The following is a 20,638-nucleotide window of genomic DNA, read 5'->3' as shown; positions in this document are numbered from 1 at the left end:
CAGAGAAATGTAAGGTACTGCACTTAGGGCAGAAAAATTAAATGCACAGATATAGGATGGGGGACACCTGGCTTAATAAGACTATGTGTGAAAGGGATATAGGAGTTCAACATGAGTCAACAGCATGATGTGGCAGCTAAAAAGGCCAATGCAATTCTAGGCTGCATCAATAGAAGAATAGCGTCTGAATCAAGGGAAATAATAGTGCCACTCTATTCTGCTTCAGTCAAGCTTCACCTGGAATACTGTGTCCAGTTTTGGACACCACAATTCAAAAAGGATGTGGACAAGCTGGAGAGTCCAAAGAAAGGTGACTAAAATGATGAAGGGTCTGGAAACGATGCCCTATGGGGAGCTGGGTATGTTTAGCCTGGAGAAGAGATGGTTAAGAGGTGATACGGTAGCCTTGTTTAAGTATTTGAAGGGGTGTGATATTGAAGATGGAGCATGGTTGTTTTCTGATGCTCCAGAGAATAGGACCCAGAAAAATGGATGCAAGCTACAGGAAAAGAAATTTCACCTCAACATTAGAACATTAGAAGAAACTTCCTAACAGTAAGAGCTGTTCGAAAGTGGAACACACTCCCTTGGAGAGTGGTGGAGTCTCCTTCTTTGGAGGTCTTTAAACATAGTCTGGATGGTCATCTGTCAGGGATGCTTTGCTTGTGATTTCCTGCATGGCAAGGAGTCAACTGGCTGGCCCTTGTGATCTCTTTCAACTCTATGATTCTATGATTCTAAGGGCCAGAACACTTTATGACAATAAAAATGACATAATTTAAGAGCAGGAAGGAATAAAAAGGAATAAATACATGAAAATGTTATATAAAAGAGATGATAAAATGAAGGACATGTGGAATAAAATATGAAAGTGAACCCCAAATTCTAAAAAGCGAGGTAGAAGCTGAAGTAAGAGAAATGGAAAGGAAAAAAAGGATCATCAGGAACAGATGATATTCAGATCGAACTCCTGCAATCTACATTGACAGAGTTAACTTTAGTTCTAACCAACACATGTCAACAGATATGGAAAATAAAACAGTGGCCAACAGATTGGAAATGATCACTATACATCCCCAACCATAAAAAAGGAGACACAAAAGACTGCAGTAACTATAGCACCAATCTCCCATGCAATTAAAACTATGCTCAGATTCTGCAACATAGGGCTGTGTTAGGAAGGATCGAATTAGGGGAATTTTAATTAGCTCAAATTTAGCCGAGAGGTGGTGCTAACAACGCCACATGCCAGGATTGAGTCCCTATATGTATACCAGAGGTCGCCTAGTCCACCCCCAAGAGAAAGAGACTCTGATACCGATTAGGTGCAATTAATCTAATAATATTTATTAAAGCACAAGTAAGACCACACGGCAAAAGGGGACACACACACGCACACACATTCAATGCTATAGCAGTGGAGGGGTGAGTTTGGGAGGAGGATGAGAAGGGGAGGCACCATTGGGGAATACTACCTTAGATGTCTTCTCCTGGAAGTTGGATGTAGCTTGGATGGACTGTGGTTCATGGCCGTGGGAGCGGGGGAGAAGGAAGGCCGCGGAGACTTGGGAACAGAGTTCAGATGGATGCCAGCTAACTGACAACCCGGTGACAGTGATTTCAGTGGAGCTCACGGCTCAGAGAACTCAGTGCTAACCAAAAACCCAAGCCCCAGGAGGGTCTGAAAACCAGGGGTTTATATAGGGCCGAACATATCTGGGGGCTATGGTACTTGCTAGACAAAGGCGTTGATTGCCTGGACATTGTTAAGCCAAGAGCAAGCAATGGGTTCCACAATGCATTAAATCAGGACACCATTCGGAAGGGCAGCCAACTTGATCGCTGAGCCGTTAAGCTGATCACTGGCTCATTAACTGAGAAGCCAAGGCTGTTGTCTTTATTTGGGCTAGCAGAGGCGAATCTGGTTTGGCGACTCCAAGACTTCCTGTGGAATTTCCCAATTTTAGCTCTTTCTCTAAGGCTCTGCCTTTGCAGGGCAAGGTGCCTACGTGGTCTCTCTGCCTTTAGGTTAATGGCAGGTCCTCTATGGGGTCAGTCAGGGGTCATAGCACAGACCACATGTACCCAAAAATTTTATATAAAACCAAACTTGGTAAAAGCTGGAACAGATCAGCATAAAAAACTGGCTTCCAGCCAGGTAGGGAACATGACATACACACAACACACACCTCCAAGACACCCAGAAGCCAGCTTAACACCACCTGGGTGCCCACACATGGGTGTGTTCCAGGCATCTTGGGGGCCGGGCAATTACATAGTGTAAGCCCCCAATATGCTGGGAAGCTGCCATGGGGCTGCAGAAGAGCTGCTAAAGACAGTTTTTCCATGACCAAAAAGGAGCAGTTGAAAATGGCTCCTTTTTCAGCCAGTGCCATAGCAGATTGGTGCCACAATGTGAAGTTGCTGTGGCTCCAATCCAGCTTTGTCAGTGCAGTTTAAAGCCGCCCCTTCAGAGTGGTCTATTTCACCCCATACACTCCAAGCATACGTAGAAGGGGAAATCTTAGAGGTCCAAGCAGGTTCAGAAAAGGAAGAGGCATTAGGGACCACACTGCGAACATAGTGTTGCTAATGGAGTGCACCAGGGAATTCCAAAAGAAAATCAGCATAGACTACAGGAAAATCTTTGATCGCACAGATCATGAAAAGCTATGGAACACCCTTAAAGGTAGTGGAGTGCCAACACATCTCATAGTCCTGATGAGGAATCTGTACTCAGGACAAGAGGACACTGTCAGGACAGAACACAAAGAAACAGAATGGTTCCCAAAAGGCAAAGCGGTCAGACAAGATATGCATCTGTTTAACTTACATGCAGAACATATTGTAAGGTAAGCAGGTTTGGAAACAGCAGAAGGAGGAGTCAAAATAGGATGAAAGATGATCAACAATCTAAGATAAGCAGATGACACCATAATACTAGCAGAAAACCTCACAGACCTGGAACTACTAAGGAAGATCAAGGAAGAAAGTGCAAAGGCAGGCCTATTGCTGAACATAAAAAACAAAACAAAAATAATGACAATGTACAACCTAGACAATGAAGAAATAGAAGTAGTAAAAGTCATGAAATCAGAAGAAGATTAAAGATGAGGAGAGTGTCTGTGAAAGAACGAGAAAAGATCCTTGATTTATTGCAAAAGACACAGAAAAAATGAGTGTCAAAAAGACGGGTGTTAAATGGGTCTAGCTCACGGGACCCCTCACCAAACAGCTTCAACTATTTGGCTCAAGTGCAAATAAGAGTAATTTAACCCACTTCAAACTGGTTAGCAAACCAGTTTGGAATGAGGAATGAGGGAATGAGGAATAAAATGCAAAGATATACAACTGAACACAAAAGTCAGAATTGTACCATGCATGGATATGATAGGTGGGTAGTTAAGAAAGAAGATAGGAGGAAAATCAATTCATTTGAGATGTGGCACTGGAGAAGAGTGCTGAGAATCCTGTGGACAGCCAAAAAGACAAACAAATAAATCCTAAAGCAGATCAATCCAGAAATCTTCCTGGCACCCAAGATGTCAAAACTGAGGCTGTTGTACTTCGAACGCATAATGAGAAGGCCAGACTAATTGGAAAAAAATAATGCTAGGAAAGGGAAGCATAAAAAGAAGAAGGCTGCATGGACTGTACTAAGGTAGGAGTTTGCAGGAACTAAACTAAAGCACCCCCAACAGACAGCCATCCAGCCTCTGCTTAAAGACTTCCAAGGAAGGAGACTCTACCACTCTCCGAGGGAGTGTGTTCTACTGTCAAACCGCCCTTACTGTCAGCAAGTTCTTCCTAATGTTGAGGTGGAATCTCTTTTTCTGTAGCTTGAATTCATTGTTCTGGGTCCTATTCTCTGGAGCAGCAGAAAACAAGCTTGCTCTATCCTCAGTGTGACACCCTTTCAAATACTTAAACAGAGCTATCATATCACCACTTAACCATCCATTTTCCAGGCTAAATGTATCCAGCTCCCTAAGTCTTTCCTCCTAAGTCATGTTTCCAGGCCCTTCACCATTTTGGTGGCCATCCTTTGGACATGCTCCAGCTTATCAACATCATTTTTGAATTGTGGTGCCCAGAACTGGGCACAGCATTCCAGGTGGGGCCTGACCAAAGCAGAATAGAGTGGCACTATTACTTTCCTTGATCTAGACACTATACTTCTATTGATGCAGCCTAACATTGCATTGGTCTTTTTAGCTGCCGCATTGCACTATTGACTCATGTTCAACTTGACTCAAGTTCAACCTTCCTAATTTATGGAGTTCAGTTTCAGCTGACGAGGTGCATCAGTTAGGTCGAAGGCTTTCATGGCCAGCATCCATAGTTTTTTGTGGGTTGTTTTGTGGGTCTGAGATGCCAGCCACAGATGCTGGCGAAACGTCAGAAAGAAACTCTGCTAGAACATGGCCACATAGCCTGAAAAACCCACAAAAAACTATGCATCAGTTAGAATTGCATTGGCTTTTTTAGCTGCCACATCACACTGTTGACTCATGTTCAACTTGTGGTCTACTAGGATTCGTATATCCCTGTCATTTGTAGTCTTGTTAAGCCAGGTGTCAATACATTTCATTTTTTTCTGCCTAAGTTCAGTATCTTACATTTTTCCGTGTTGAAGTTTATTTTGTTAGTTTTGGCCCAGCTTTTTTAGTTATTAATGCCAGTTTGAATTATGATCCTGTTCTCTGGGGTATTAGCTACTCCTCCTAATTTGGTGCCATCTGCAAATTTGATAAGCATGCCCTCTATTCTTTTAACCAAGTCATTTATAAAGATGTTGAATAGTACTGGGCCCAGGACAGGATCCTGGGGCACTCCACTGGTCACTTCTCTCCAAGATGAAGAGGACCCAATGCTGAGCACCCATTGGGTTTGGCTAGTCCACCAATTATAAATCCACCTAACAGTTGCCTTGTCTAGCCCATATTTTATGAGCTTGTTTGCAAGAAAGTCATGGGGAATCTTGTCAAAGGTCTTACTGAAATCAAGATATGCTGTATGCCCAGGATTCTGTTCATCTACCACGCTGGTAATTTTATTTCAAAAAATCAGGTTAGTCTGGGATGACTAGTTTTTGAGAAACTCATGTTGATTTTTTGTGATCATAGCATTGCCCCCTAAATGTTTACAGATTTTCTATTTAATTATCTGCTCTAGAATTTTTTCTATTATTGATGTCAGACTAACTGGGCAATAATTCTCGGGATCCTCTTTTTTCCCCTTTGTGAAGAAGGGGACAACCTTTGTCCTCTTCCCATCTATTAGGACTTCTCCTGTGTTATCAAGTTTGGATTTTAATAAAATTTTGGAATAAGTGGACTTCACTATGACCTCAAACTGACCTTTTAGAGGAGCCACCATTAACCCAAAAGCGAGGAGGGCATGTAATCAGCCTGCATGGGAAAAGGCAGGATCCCTAGAAAATAGACTTGGAAAAGCCCCACAGGAAGTTTGGGAGTTGCCAAACAAGAATGGCCACTGCTTCTAAAGGTAAGACAATAACCTTGGCCTCACACCTAATGGGCTGGTGATCAGCTTAACGATGCAGTCATTGTACCATCAGGGGCTAGCCTGAAGAAAGAGGCTCCTCCCTCCCTAACTGTCATCTTTCGGCCTCTGAGGGAGAGAGAAGGCTGGCCCAGTTCCATCAAGGGCTGGCCTGAAGAAAGAGGCTCCTCCCTCCCTAACTGTCATCTTTCGGCCTCTGAGGGAGAGAGAAGGCTGGCCCAGTTCCATCAAGGGCTGGCCTGAAGAAAGAGGCTCCTCCCTCCCTAACTGTCATCTTTCGGCCTCTGAGGGAGAGAGAAGGCTGGCCCAGTTCCATCAAGGGCTAGCCTGAAGAAAGAGGCTCCTCCCTCCCTAACTGTCATCTTTCAGCCTCTGAGGGAGAGAGAAGGCTGGCCCAGTACCATCAAGGGCTGGCCTGAAGAAAGAGGCTCCTCCCTCCCTAACTGTCATCTTTCGGCCTCTGAGGGAGAGAGTAGGCTGGCCCAGTTCCATCAAGGGCTAGCCTGAAGAAGAAGAGCCCTCCCTCCGGTCCATCTGCCTTGGTCCAGGCCTCAGAGGGAGAGAAGAATGCTGGACCTGATTCCCTCCCTCCCTCACCATTCCCTTCTCCTTTTGTGTCGTGTCTTTTAGATTGTAAGCCTGTGGGCAGGGAACTGTCTGTTATCCCCTCTATTGTAAACCGCTCGGATTCCCAGTGATTGGGCGGTATATAAATAAAACCTATTATTATTATTATTATTATTATTATTATTGATCTGTTTGCCCACCTGATTGTGTCCTGACCTAGCTGCACTGTTGTAACTTCTCCTCTCCTCAGCTTAACAATAGCCCAGGTAAACAAAGCTTTGTCTTGAGCTTTGTTTCATCACTACAGGCTAGATTCAGCCTATAAAAACCTAGGGAAGAATTGAAAAGTACAAGAAGCAAAATTAGACAAGATTTACAAAAGGAGATAAACATTCTAGCTGACAAAATTGACAACATAAACAAAGACATAAATGAAGTCAAATCAGAATTAACAGAGGTAGTAACAAGGACAGATGAGTTGAATCAAAAGTGGCAGCTGCTGACTCAAAACAAGATAATTTAGAATATGAACTTCTGCTACAGGATACTTCTGCTAGAATATGTGAAAAATTAATACACAGGAACTTTGAAGAGAAACTGATGATAGATGAAAGAACTATAGAAATCTTCAAAGATATACCCTCTCAGGTATTGAAAAGAAGACAGGAGTACAAATTCTTAACCAATGGTTTGCAAAGAAAGAAGATTAACTTTAGATGGGAGGCGTATCCTTTAACTATAATCAAAGAAGAGTAAGAATCGACTCCGTAGAGAAAGCCAAACTATTTTACAGAAAAAAACTAACAAGAGATAATTACTTTAACAACGATAAAGAAAGGAAAGAAAGAGAAATAAATACACAGATTAATCTCAAAGAACTACCAGAAAGAATACTACAGGATTCCAATAACCCACAAACAAGAGACAACTCAGACTCAGATGATGACCTATTTGACAACAAAGAAGGATCAAGTAAAAAAAGAAGAAGATCTATGAGAAGAAGCAAGCAAATAAGTAATATAATCTAAACCCAGAACTAAATAATGGATCTTAAGATCACTCATGGAACATCAAAGGCCTAAATTCAGATAAGAAAAGAAAACAGATCTATCACCATTTGGAAAAGAATAAGTTTGATAAAATTTGTCTTCAAGAGACAAAAATAAGAAAAGATCCCAATAAATATCTGAAAAATCCCAAGCTAGAGAACACCTTTTTTTTCATCTGACAAAAAGAAAAAGAGGGGAGTGGTTGTTTATGTTGACAAAAATACTCTGCCAGAGAGCTAGACAAAGATAGAGAGGGACGGTATCTAATTGTGGAAATTACTACTAATGATAACAAATTTGTGTTGGTTAACATTTATGCTCCCTTTGAAATTTTTTAAAAATAATCTGAATAAAAGTTTACTTGAACTTAATGACAAGAATTTTATTTTAGTTGGAGATTTTAATGGTGTGTTAACCCCTGCCAGAGATAGGAAATCAAATAAAGTGATTGCAAAAAATCAGGGGAAAGTTCCCCCGAGTTGCTTAAACATGATATAGAAGAACATGATTTAACAGACGTTTGGTCACATCTATATGGAAACAAAATGAGTTTTACTTTCTTTTCGGACACACACAAATCCGCCTCGAGAAAAGACTTATTTTTGCTTTCTAGAAATCTAATCACGAAGGTATTAAAGATGGAAATCCAGCCTAGGACCCCCTTGGATCACAATCTTATATAACTTTTTATCAAACTTTCGGGAAAAAGAGGGTTTGAATGGAAACTAAAGGACAACTTGTTGAAAGATGGAAAGTTCATGGGAAAACTGAGGAAAGAAATAAGTTTCTTTTATAAGGAGAATACAACACAAGGAATACAGTATAAAACTTTATGGGATACACTGAAGGTGGTAGTAAGGGGTATGCTAATAGAAAGAGCTTCAGAAATGAAAAGAACTAATCACCAAAATCAGAATACAATAGTAAAGGAAGTGAGAAGGAAAGAAGAATTATTAATGAAAGACTCACACAATAAAACAATCCATAATGAAATTAAACTTCTACAGAAACAAATTAAAATGGAACAAACAGTGGAAATAGCAAAAGAGATTAAATTGGCAAAATTTAATCATTTCGAAAACGCAAACAAACCAGGCCAATGGCTAGCAAATAGAGTCAAGAAAATAAAGAAAACAAGAAATATTTGTAAAATTCAAGAAAAGGATAAGATTTATACTAGCTACGAAAAGATTGAGCAAATATTTCTCAATTACTTCACAGATATGTACAAGAAGGAGAAATCACCTCTCCACTATGAAGCTAAAATAGCAAATTATCTTAAAAAGAAAGAAATCAAGAAGATTATAGAAGAACAAAAAGCAGAACTTAACAAACCTTTCACAAAAGAAGAAATCATTCAAAGTATACAAAATCTTAAGGAAGGGAAAGCACCAGGCCCAGACGGCAATACGGCAACATTCTATAAAGTGTATAAAAATGATTTGGCAGAACACCTTTGTAACATAATGAATGCTATTGTAAAAGAAGGGATACCTGATACGTGGGAAAAGGCCCATATTATTTTAATTCCAAAAGAAGGGAAAGATTTATTACAGGTAAATAACTTTAGACCAATCTCCCTCCTAAACACAGATTATAAGATTTATACATCCTTGTTGGCAAACAGATTTAAGCAAGTATTAACACAGATAATCAATGAAGATCAAAATGGCTTTTTGCCTGGAAGACAAATTAAGAACAACTTAAGATCAATATATAACATTCTCGAATGCTATAATGTAAACAAAGATAATCAATTAGCAGTTCTGTTTGTGGACACCGAGAAGGCTTTTGATAACATAAAATGGAAATTTATGGTAGAGGTTTTAAAGCGTATGAATATTGGTGAGGACTTTTTGGGAAACATTAAACAAATATATAAAGACCAAAGTGTCAGTCTAAGGATAAACAATGCTACAACTAAAGAGTTTTCAATAAGTAAAGGTACAAGACAAAGTTGCCCCCTGTCCCCACATCTTTTCATTTCTGTCTTGGAACCACTGAATAACAACTCAAATATAAAAGGAACAAACATTAAAGGCTGTGAATATAAGATCAAAGTCTTCGCGGACGACATGACAGTTATCCTAGAAGATCCCACAAATAGCTTCGATCACCTCCTAGAAGAGTTTAACGCTTTTGGGAGGATAGCAGGCTTTAAAGTCAACAAAGACAAATCTAATATTCTTACCAAAATATGTCTAAGGAAGAACAAGAAGCGTTAACAATAAAATTGGGATGTAAAATACAGAAGAAACTAAAATATCTAGATTTCAAACAATAATATGAACTTATTTGACAACAACTATAAAAAACTGTGGAAAGAAATACAGAAAGACCTTGTATATTGGAACAAACTACAACTATCCCCATCGGACATAATCTCCCTTATCAAAATGATGATACTTCCTAAAATTATGTTTCTATTGATTAATGTACCTGTAATTAGTAATGAGCGAATCTTAGTGGAGTGGACTAAAGAATTAAAAAAGTTCTTTTGGAAAGGTAATAAATCTAGAATTAATTGGGAAATATTAAGGGATGCAAAAGAAAGAGGGGGTTGGGCATTGACAGATATGAAACTTTATTTGCATGCTGTTAATATTACATGGTTGGAGGACTGGATAAAACTGTAAAATAAGAACATGTTGAACCTAGAGGGCCCTGATTTAAAATACGGATGGCATGGTTACTTATGCTATCAGAAACTTACGGTGGATAAGACTTTCAATAACCATCCCATTAGGAAAGCATTGTTAAGTTCATGGCAAAAAATCAAAGCTAATTGGTATACTAAAACTCTAACATGGGTCTCTTCTCAAGAAGGCCTCTGGTAGATGGTCGGATAATCAGAAATGGTTAACCTATAAAGACTTAATTGAGAAAGACAACAGAGGTTCTACAAGATTAAAGAATACAGAAGAGAATAAAAAGGGTTTAAGTTACATTAGTTCAATTACACTCAAATCCAGAGTAAATTCTTTGAAGATATAAAGATAAAAGGAATAGAAGAACAACAAAACGAAATAGACGATCTTATTTGGAAAAAAGACAAAAAGAAAATAAACAAGTTGTATAAAGGTCTACTAAAAAGAGACACGGAAAAAGAAGTAATAAAAACTACTATGATTCAATGGGCCCAAGATTTTGGTCATTCAATCGAATTAGAAAATTTGGAAAAAACATGGAAAAGAACACACAAATTTACAGCTGCTCAGAATTTAAAAGAAAACGTCATGAAAATTTCTAATAGATGATACTACACCACGGTAAAGATTAAGAAAATGTACAATTTCAGGAAGACAAATGTTGGAGGTGCAATAAAGCTAAAGGGACCATGTACCACTTCACCACAGTTTACTGAATTGTTTTTAAAGTATGTTTTAAATTTCACATTGTTTAATTGGATTTTAAGGGGGGGGGGGTGATTTGGAGCCTTGGACTGTATATTTTAACCTTGTAAGCCACCCCAATTGCATTGTGTAGAGAGGTGGGATATAAATAAATTTTATTATTATTATTATTAAGAACCTATAAAAAAGAAATGGATTACTTATTCAGATATCCTAACTAAAACAGGAAAAAGACAGGAAGTTAAAACTCTGGAAGAATTAAAAAATGATGGAATAGAAATAAACTGGCTTCTTTATTATAAATTAAAAGGGAGATACTATAAAGATAAGAAGGAAATTGGTTTTGATATAGAATTAAGTATTTTGGATAAAATATTATTTAAGAGACAAAAACATATGATATCAAGGGTGTATAAAATCTTACTGGATATTGCATTCGAAGGTGAATTGGTGAAAGATACAATGATTAAATGGATGCAGGACATTAAAGAACCCATTCCATTAGATAATTGGGAAAAAGGATGGAAAAAAGATATAAAATTTACCAAAAGTGCCAATTTAATTGAAAATTACTATAAATTGCTATATAGGTCCCATTCAGACTGGCATCAGAAAACTGGAAGGAACTGGGCTGATTCGGATGCCCCTCCCCCGAATCTCTCCTTTAGCAAGTGCCCACTACAAAAAGAGGGGCATTTTAAATCAAATGCATTCTGTGCCTGCTGTGAAGGTGCCTGCTGTCAATCAAGCAATCGTCATGGTGACGTTTTTGCAGGCCCATCGGAGGTGTCCTCCCCCTCCTTTTTTTGTAAGAGCCATGCACAAAATGCCCTGGTGTCAATTTTTTTAAAACCTCTTTTTTGTGTGTTGTGTGTATGTGTGGGCATTTGGGTCAGATCTGCCCCTGTCCCCATTTTCAATCCCATGCAAGCTAATGCATCCCCCACTCCTTGCCCCCCAGAATGCCTCTTACACATGAAATAATGATAATGATAATGATAATGATAATAATGATAATAACAATAACAATAATAATAATAATAATAATAATAATAATAATAATTTCCTCACCTCAGAAATGCCAGTAAAGGATGCAATTGCCATTCATTCCTTTTTTTTTTTTTTTTGCTTTTAAAAGCAATTCAGGGCTGCCTCTGAATTCAGTAGCAAAAGCATGTATCATTTGTCTAATTGACAAGAGCAAAAAATGTAACATTCACATTGTAGGATTGTAACATTTGCATTCGCAACATTTCCCCTTTGCTTGAAGCTAGCAGAGAAACCCCTTGCACAAGCTGCTAGCCCTGCTCTATCTGCCTCAAGAAAAAAAAATCATGTGCATATTTGGTCAAAAATAATTTTAAAAAAATATGAAAAGGGGGGTGGGTGCCTGATGTGAGCTCCATTCGTGCCCTGCCTTTGACCTGACCTGACCTGACCCTTTTCCTCCTGCTAGAGGAGCTTTGCCATTGCCTTCCAGTGAGGCTGAGAGAGTGTGACCTGTCAGTTCCAACTAAAGTAGACCCATGGAATCAATTGGGAATAAAATGGAAATGCAGCGCAGGCATTCCTGTAGCATCCTCATATAACACAAATAATAATAATAATAATAATCCAGGAGCAACAGGAAAGTAGAACAAGCAAGCACCCAAAAAATAATGCACATAAATTGTCAAAAGAGGCTGGTTTCCCTACATCCCCCAGCTTGGACCCATAGCCCTGCTTCCCTGGGCAATCCTCCTTCCTTCCGACCCTCACCTCCCTTTGAGCTTTCTCCACCACCCCCACCTCCCTCTGACAATAATCCAGGAGCAAGATGAAAGTAGAACAAGCAGCCTGATTTCCCTACATGCCCCAGCGTAGCCCCGCAACCCAATTCCCCCTGGAAATCCTCCTCCTCCTCCTCCTTCCTTCAGACCCTCTCCTTCCTGGTGATGCCCACTGACCCTTTCCCCCAGCTCCTTCATCCTCCTCCTCCTCCTGCTCCGTTTTAGGATCCCCTCCATGGCTCCCTTCCTCCCACGGCCCCCTCCTCCTCCTCCTCCTTCATCACTTTCTCCACCCCCACCTCTCTCTGACAGCCTTCTGCAGCCCAAAAGTCACCCCTGATTTCCCCCTTTTTCCTGTCACCATTTGCATCCAGCGATTCCCCTTTTTTCAGCTCTTTCCTCCTCCTCCTCCTCCTCCTCCTCCTCCTCCTCCTCCTCCTCCCCCCTCCTTTCTGATGATGGGAGGGAATGCTCTGACCTCTGCCCGCTCCCTGACCCTAATCCCTCCCTAATTTGCCCCGATCATGATCGAGGGCAAGTTCAAATTTGGCGCAACCGAGTCTTTTGAGAAAAGACGGATTTTAGCCCGAATCTGGATACCCTGGGGTAAGGGGCATTTCCTTGTGCAAGCCCCGACATGGATTGTGACAGAATCGGGCCCAATATGAACTTCATGTGGAAGAATCGATTTCAACCCTTTTTTTCTGTAGTCTGAATGGCCCCATAGATGGCATATGTCTCCATTAAAATTGGCTAAAATCCAAAATTCAAAGGAAAGTAAATGCTGGAAATGTGGGGAAAACGAAGCAACATTGTTCCACATGTGGTGGGATTGCACAATTGCAAGAAGTTTCTGGGAAAGAGTACATAGGAAAATTCAGAATACCTTTCAATTTGAACTAGAACTGAAACCCCAACTATACTTATTAAATATTACAACTGACCTTAAAGAAAAAATATGTCGAGATGAACTAGATGTTATATTGTATTTGGTAACAGCAGCACGTCTAGTGTTTGCTAAATATTGGAAAGGAAGGAACAACAATCTATTGGAAGAATGGCTGATTAAGGTAATTGATCTGGAGGAGATGGATAAAATAACTATGAAGATCAATGAGAAAACAGATCAAAATTTTCCAAAAAAATGGGAAAAAGTGAACTTTGGGAATAAAAGCAACAAGAAACCCAATAGAAAACGACTTCGCCACGCGCAAAGAAGTAAACAACGGATCATGACAGAAAGTAATGTCAAACATCCATTAAAAGAGGTTATCACGCCCATACAAATATATTTGGTTTACAAATATATATATATACAAGTATATATTTATATATATATGTATATTTGTTGGGGCGTAGAAAGATGCGCTGTGTCCACCACGACCACCTGCAGAGTTGAACCATGTTGACAGGACGCCAGGGAGAAGGAATCTGAAGAGATGTCTGCAAAGGTATTCAGGCCAAGAAGGAAAATATTCCTTCACCACCCCAAACGACCTTGAGCTCCTGGCTTGAGAAATAACGACAAGAGCACTTCAAGCCTTCACTCTACATGAGGGCTTTTAATAAATAAGTTACTTTAATAAATAAAATACTTTGCCAACCAAACAACCATAACAACAAAACAGAGAGGCAGTTACTCTTACACCAACTGTCGTAACTGACACACTCTCTCAGAAGGACTGGCAGCATCAACATTCCATAATGCAACTGTCAACTGTTAACTGCCACTGGAACTGTAATAGGTTCCGCCACAGCTCTATCTTGTGGTCACATACATGTCATTTCCTAACATTCCCCTCCAAATGACATGTGATGTGTGTCATGTGTCATTACACTAGTCTCATGTGTGTGTACCATCCCTGCTAGCCACCCACGTGTGGCATCTCACAGGTGTCTGCTATGTGCAAAGTTGGTCATGTTGTTCCCAGAACCAACATGCTGCAGCCTAAGCTCCTCATTCTGCACAAGCCTTCTGACTGTTGGTATCACCCCACAAACTACTAAGTCCTACATCTCCAGAGTCCAAAATTCTGCCATGCCTCCAGTATACCTGTGAACTCCTGTTCACACCAGTTGCAGTGCCAACTGTCTAGCCCACTGTCCAGAACTCTTACCACCAGGCAATGCAGCAACCTCTGCATCTGTTGTCCCAGGTGACGTGCAACTCTGCCTTTCTGACCTCCAGCTGATGAGACCCCCAGAACAACTGGTTGTCAGATCAGTCCCTGACTCTCTATCTGCTGCTGTCCTAGAGGCTGTGGATCTGTGTTCCAGTCCACCCAGCTCTGACTTCACACCTTTCAAACTCCAGCATCTGGCTCTCACTGGCACATCCAGTCTCTGGCACACCTTGAAACCCCTGTCCTGGTTTCTGCCACTCCAGATCCTCCTGCCTTGGGATCATGTCTGGTGTGCAGCTAACCTCTCTCTGGATCTCTGTGCCACCTTTCCTTGTTCCAGCCTGACCCTCTCCTGACCCTTGGCTGTACTAAACAAACCTTCTCTTATTTCTTGATAGCCCATGCCAGTGACATACTTGGCTCTGGCTTCCCTGGTGCTATCATTCTTCAACTTATTTTGCCTTCCAGGCCTGGCCAAACCATCAAACATATCCAGGTTATTCTCTGTCTCACACACCTGATCTCTGGCTCTTTTCCACCCCTCCTGCTCAGTCCATGTCCCCCTGAGCTTTTCTTGAGTGTTCACAGATTTCCTGACTGCTATTACTGAAGAGGCCTGAGCCTGCTTCACTACAAAAAACTTGCCCTTCTGAGACCTCATAGGAATCAGGCACGTTCCCTGACCACCTCAGTGTCACTGCCACTAACACTGGCCTGAGTGTCTTGCTCCTGAGCCTCAACCTGTTCTTTCTTTATAATCTCTTTCTTTGGAGTCTCAGTATGTGTTTGTGTGTATTCGGAAGTGCTTGTTTGTTTATCACTCACATCTCTGATGTATGTACCCCTCCATTTCCACTGTTCTTATTTGTCACAATGTTTTTCTGTTTGACAACAACATTTTGATCAGCTAGCTTGTTTTCTGCTGCTCCAGCGACTAGGACCTGGAGCAATGGATGCAAGCTACAGGAAAAGAGATTCCACCTCAACATTAGGAGGAACTTCTGACAGTAAGGGCTATTTGACAGTGGGAGTGTAGTGGAGTCTCCTTCCTTAAAAGTCTTTAAACAGAGGCTGGATGGCCATCTGTCTGGGATGCTTTGATTGAGATTTCCTGCATGGCAGGGGGTTGCACTGGATGACCCTTGCAGTCCCTTCCAATTCTATGATTCTATGATTCTATCTGCATATCTTAAATGTTCCTTTCTCCAATTTTCATGCCTGCTTCCTCCAAGTCTAATCCATTTTTACATATGATACATTCTGTGTACAAGTTAAACAGACAGGGTGATAAAATGCAACATTTTGTGGCCAACTGAAAATCATTCTGTTTCTCAATATTCTGTCCTGATGGTGGCCTCTTGTTCTGAGTACAGGTTATGCATTAGGATAATCAAATGTTGCAGCATACTCATTTCTTTAAGAGTGATCCATAGTTTTTCATGGTCTATGCAGTCAAAGTCTTCACTATAATCTCTAAAGTACAGACTGATTTTTTTCTGAAATTCTTTGGTGCACTCCATTATTCAATGTATGTTTTATATAACCCCTAGGCTTCATCTACAGTGCATAAATAATGCAATTTGACACAGCTTTAACTGCCTTCTCTCAATGCTATGGAATACTGGGATTTGTAGTTTTGAGATATTTAGTCTTCTGTGTGAGAGAACTCTAATGCCAACAACAAACTACAAATTCCAGGATTCCATAGCATTGAGCCATGACAGTTAAAGCAGTGTCAAACTGCATTATTTATGTAGTGCAGATACAACTAGTTCTTTTTTCTTTTCTTTTCTTCCCGAAATGCACTTTGGCTATCTGGCATTTGTCATTTCATATATGCTAAATCTTTGTTGTAGAATTTTGAACATCACTTCATTTGCATGGGTGATTAATGCAGTGGTCCAGTGGTTACTTCAATCATCAGTGTCCCCTTTCTTGGGACCCAGAATGTACACTGAGTACTTCCAATCTGTGGGCCATTATTTTGTTTTCCATATTTGTTGACAGATTTTGCTGTCTATGCTGAAAGAACTTAATGTTATAATACAGTACATTAATTAAGAAAGAGACTTTTACCTTAGCTCTTTGATTTTGAAACCACACTTGCACAACTCGGACACTCAGACCAGTCTCAGCTGCCAGTGTTTCTCTCACCTCCAAAAAACAAAACAAAACAGAACAGAACAGAAATAATTATTTTTAAAAATAGACAAATCAGTAATCAACCTCATGAATGTACAAGGTTTACTATACTGAGACAGATTTCAACATTGCCATTTTAAGAGATTCTAATAAAATCTCAAAATCTGCTGTTAATTCCTAGCTTTTTCAACAAAATTCAGAATCTTGATTTTGACTTTTTGGTCAACATGCAAATTTTAAAAACCACCTCAAAATACAGTACAAGAGATGTGGTGGTTTTGAAAATTTATACCATGTCCCAGCTTACCTTTGTCATATTTCCCTGCTAAACTGAAGGAGTGTTTAAGTAGCAGACAAGAACAGACCTACATGATTTGCAACCCACAAATAAACACAGATGACAGATTTTTTTGGCATTCCTTCCTGCTGTCTCTTTGGTATTTGTGGCCTGGGAATCAAAATCCATGATTGATAGGTATCATTTTCTTGGTGAACCAAAAGCAGTTCAGAGCTGGATCTGCATATCACCTTCAGATCACAATATCTACAAATTAGGAAAAACAATAAATCTTTCTTGGCTACAGGTCATAATGAGCCTAGTATTAACAGACTACTCTGGCAGTGGCATTAAGTTCTTTCTTTTCTGATGCTTAAATTGTACCTTCCTACATGGTTTAGAAGACATTTCAAATGATGCCTTAAACGCCCGCCGCTGTTGTGTTGTCAGGATTGTCCGAGGTCGCTTGGGCCGCTTGTAATCCTTGGTCTCCTTAGACATTTTCCTGGTTTCTTCTCCCATTTTGCACAAGCTCTCTACATCACCACTTTTACCTTAAAATATTAAAAGAATTCATACAATATGTTTGACAGAGTAGCTTTTGTTTAAATGAGATTGCCAGTGCTTGTACAACTGCATGAAAACTCTTCATACTTGATGGAGATGCCTCAATCTTATTTTCAGAGTTTAAAAAAAGGGAGCTAGAAAGTACGGGAAACTATCTTAGTGAGGAAAATGAAGAAAGGCAGGGAATTCTGAGCTCATACTTTTAAAATAAAAGAGTGTAACCATATCTAATATTTCAGTCAACTGTTCAACCAACATACGCCTAGAACTTCAAATTCAATTAGTTTTGAATTTGTCTTTGGCCTAGTTGACTTCTGACAAAAAAAGTGTTAATAAAATTCTTGAAACTCAAAAGCAAGGTGACCGGAAAGCTTTCTCAGGGCAAACACTGCATAGGAGAGCAGCACCACTACTACTATTGCCATCTGCAGTAACTCTTATGAGAGAAATTAACGAAAGCAAGGGTAATATCAACATTTTTGATCCAACTCAATATTAAATCCAGGTATTTATGTACTGATTTCATATCATGCCTTAGGGGTCATCTATGTTGCATTTTAATTGAATACTGAAGCCTAGTAACCAGAGGCAAACACAAAATGGCTGAGGGTGAAGAGTCAGTTACATTGCAGATGATGCAGATGATACATTGCCGTATATATTTTTGTGATATACTGTTAGCTGGGAATAGGTATTCATAATTTTCTACAACTGGACAGGAATGTTGGAGAAAGATCTGATCAAAAGCAACCAACTGGTACTATTTTACAGATGAAAAACACTGAGCCTGAGACATCGGGGTGAAACTGACAGGCATGAAAGCGGGATCAGACCTCGCTGCCTGCACTGCCTGCTTCCAAGACAAACCATGGATACAGGAGCTGACCAGCACCGCCAGGAATCATATTATCATGGCTCATTTTTGCTTTGGTCCTAAGGACTTGGAGTGCAACTTTGGCATGGCTTCCAGCTGCTTTGGAGGTGTGTGTTCTTTAAACACTACACTTCCAAAGCAGCCAGAAGCCGCTTCATTTCACCTGTCTGTTAAGGCCCATAGTCAGTACAAGGGCATCCACTGTTATTTCCTTGTAGTTTTATTTACCCTTTAAATTAATAGGAGTCACAAATCTTTACAAATATATAGTAAGCTGTTTTGCATCCTTTGTTAGGAGAAAGACAGATTATAAATTAAATAAATAATAAATATATCCAGAGATCCACATCTACTTTATTTCTACCCCTATTCCCTGAGTTATAACTTGTTCTTTGCAGAATGTATTGATATTATATTATTCAAACATCAACCTTATGGAAGCATGTATTGTAACAGAGAGTTCTCTACTGATGTATAATTGAGCATTTTAAATTAGGATGTGTGCAGCTGCATACAAGAGGGTGCTGAGAAGTTCTAGGAACAACCAAGAACGGAATGACCTGGAACCATGAAAGTTCCATGCTGTTCCACACATTCACCCGAAAATACAACCAACTTAGCACGTAATTTCTCAGATCCTTTTACCTTTTCAAGATAAATGGGCAGGCCAACTCCATCAGGCCTTGCCTAAAAAAGAAGAAGGCCCCTCCCTCCAGTCCATCTGCCGTGGTCCAGGCATCAGAAGAGAAGATCTGCCGGACTTTTCCCCTTCCCCAATGCCATTCCCTTCTCCTTTTGTGTCTTGTCTTTTTAGATTGCAAACCTGAAGGCAGGGAAATGTATAATTTTAAAAATGTAAGCCACTCTGATAGCCTTTTGGCTGAAGAGCAGGATATAAATACTTTAAATAAATAAATAATAAATAATAAATTCAGATGTCTAGTTACTGAAATACTGTTCTGGTTCTCCTATCACATTCAAAATTTTCCTTCCTGTCAAAGTCTTTTAAAGGTTTGGAAAAAGGAAATAGTAAGATGGAACAAGATCTGGTGAGCAGGGTGGATGGTCTATGCACTCAAACCTCAAATTCTTCAAAACATCCATCATCTTGCCAGCCCTGTGAGCAGGTGCAGTGTCTTTTCTGCAGCTTCCTTCACCATTTTTCCTTCAATGCCTCCTTTAATTGACACAGCAACTTATAGTAGCATTCTGCATTAACTATTTGGCCCTTATGCAGATACTCAGTCATTAAATGCCTTCCTTATCCCCAAAAACTGTGATCATGACCTCTCTTGCTGACCTTTGAGTCTTGAATTTCTTCAGACAGCATCTTTCAGCTTCAGTTCTTCAGTGACTGCATGGGCTGTTGTTTGGTCTCCAGATCACAGTGATATAACAATGATTCACCAACAGTGACAAGTTATTTCAAAAATTATCATTAAATTGCTCAAAATGCTACAAAATCAACTTGGAGTTTTCCACTCAATTTCATTTCTGGTCAGCATTCAAACATTTTGGCTCTGATAGCTCCTGCAAAGCCAACTGCTCATGAATTACAAACCCAGTCTGTATCTCTAGTGTCTCAGCAATTGTTTTAGCTGAGATTTGCTGATGTGCCAAAATCAGGTCAGAAACATGCTCAACAATTTCAGCAGTTGATACACCTCCCAGACCTTGCTGCATTTTCAGTCCCAAATCACCATGTGGAAAGTTGCCACACTACTTCTTCACAGCTGAATATGATGGGCACTTGTCATTCAATGCTTGCATCATACACTCATGGATTTCCTTTTGTTTTCTTCTGCAGGAACAGGAACTTCATGACAGCTCAGATTTCAGCACCTAAAAATTCTATACTTTTTGTTAACATGGTTTTATCAATTATCTGGAAAAAAATCAGATGTTAGAGCTAGAATCCTGCAAACTGGCAGTTTCCAATACAACCCCCCCCCCCACACACACACACTCTTTCAAGCTACAGTGACAAAATTATCCTCAGATTTTTGGGAAGTGGGTTGGGCCTGGGTCCTTTCAGTACCCCTCGTACGTGATTATAATAATCAGGAACATTCCCTGACCACCCTCAGTGTCACTGCAACTAACACTGGCCTGAGTGTTTGGGTTCGGCACCAAAGGGTGCTCAACAGTGGCTCCTTTTCATCCTGGAGAAAAGTGACTGGTGGGGTCGAACAGGGCTTGGTCCTGGGCCCAGGGCTATTCAACACATTTATCAATGACTTGGAGGACAAAATTGGGGGCATACTTTTCAAATTTGCAGGTGACACCAATTTGCCGATGACACCAAATGTCTAGCCCACATTCTACAAGCTTGTTTGCAAGCATATCATGGGGAACTTGGTCAAAGGCCTTACTTAAATCAAGATATACTAT

The 20,638-nt window shown here is 40.1% G+C and overlaps 1 protein-coding gene across 1 annotated transcript in view; it reads right to left on the bottom strand.

Moving 5' to 3' along the window:
• The window catches only part of LMX1A (LIM homeobox transcription factor 1 alpha), a 92,534-nt gene that overhangs the window by 21,093 nt on the left and 50,803 nt on the right, over positions 1 to 20,638 (bottom strand). Inside the window, exons 3-4 of the mRNA XM_089518330.1 lie at positions 17,191 to 17,360; positions 16,464 to 16,541 (exon numbers count right to left, since the gene is read on the bottom strand). Of these exons, the coding sequence (XP_089374456.1) occupies positions 16,464 to 16,541; positions 17,191 to 17,360 (248 nt within the window). The remainder of the gene's footprint in view (positions 1 to 16,463; positions 16,542 to 17,190; positions 17,361 to 20,638) is intronic.

Source organism: Sceloporus occidentalis, unplaced genomic scaffold (assembly GCF_023333645.1).
Source record: "Sceloporus occidentalis isolate IW3139 unplaced genomic scaffold, rSceOcc1.0.p SCAF_3, whole genome shotgun sequence".
In the NCBI taxonomy this organism is placed as follows: domain Eukaryota; kingdom Metazoa; phylum Chordata; class Lepidosauria; order Squamata; family Phrynosomatidae; genus Sceloporus; species Sceloporus occidentalis.
Note: the sequence above shows the minus strand (reverse complement) of the source record. Positions and strands in the feature narration are given on the sequence as shown.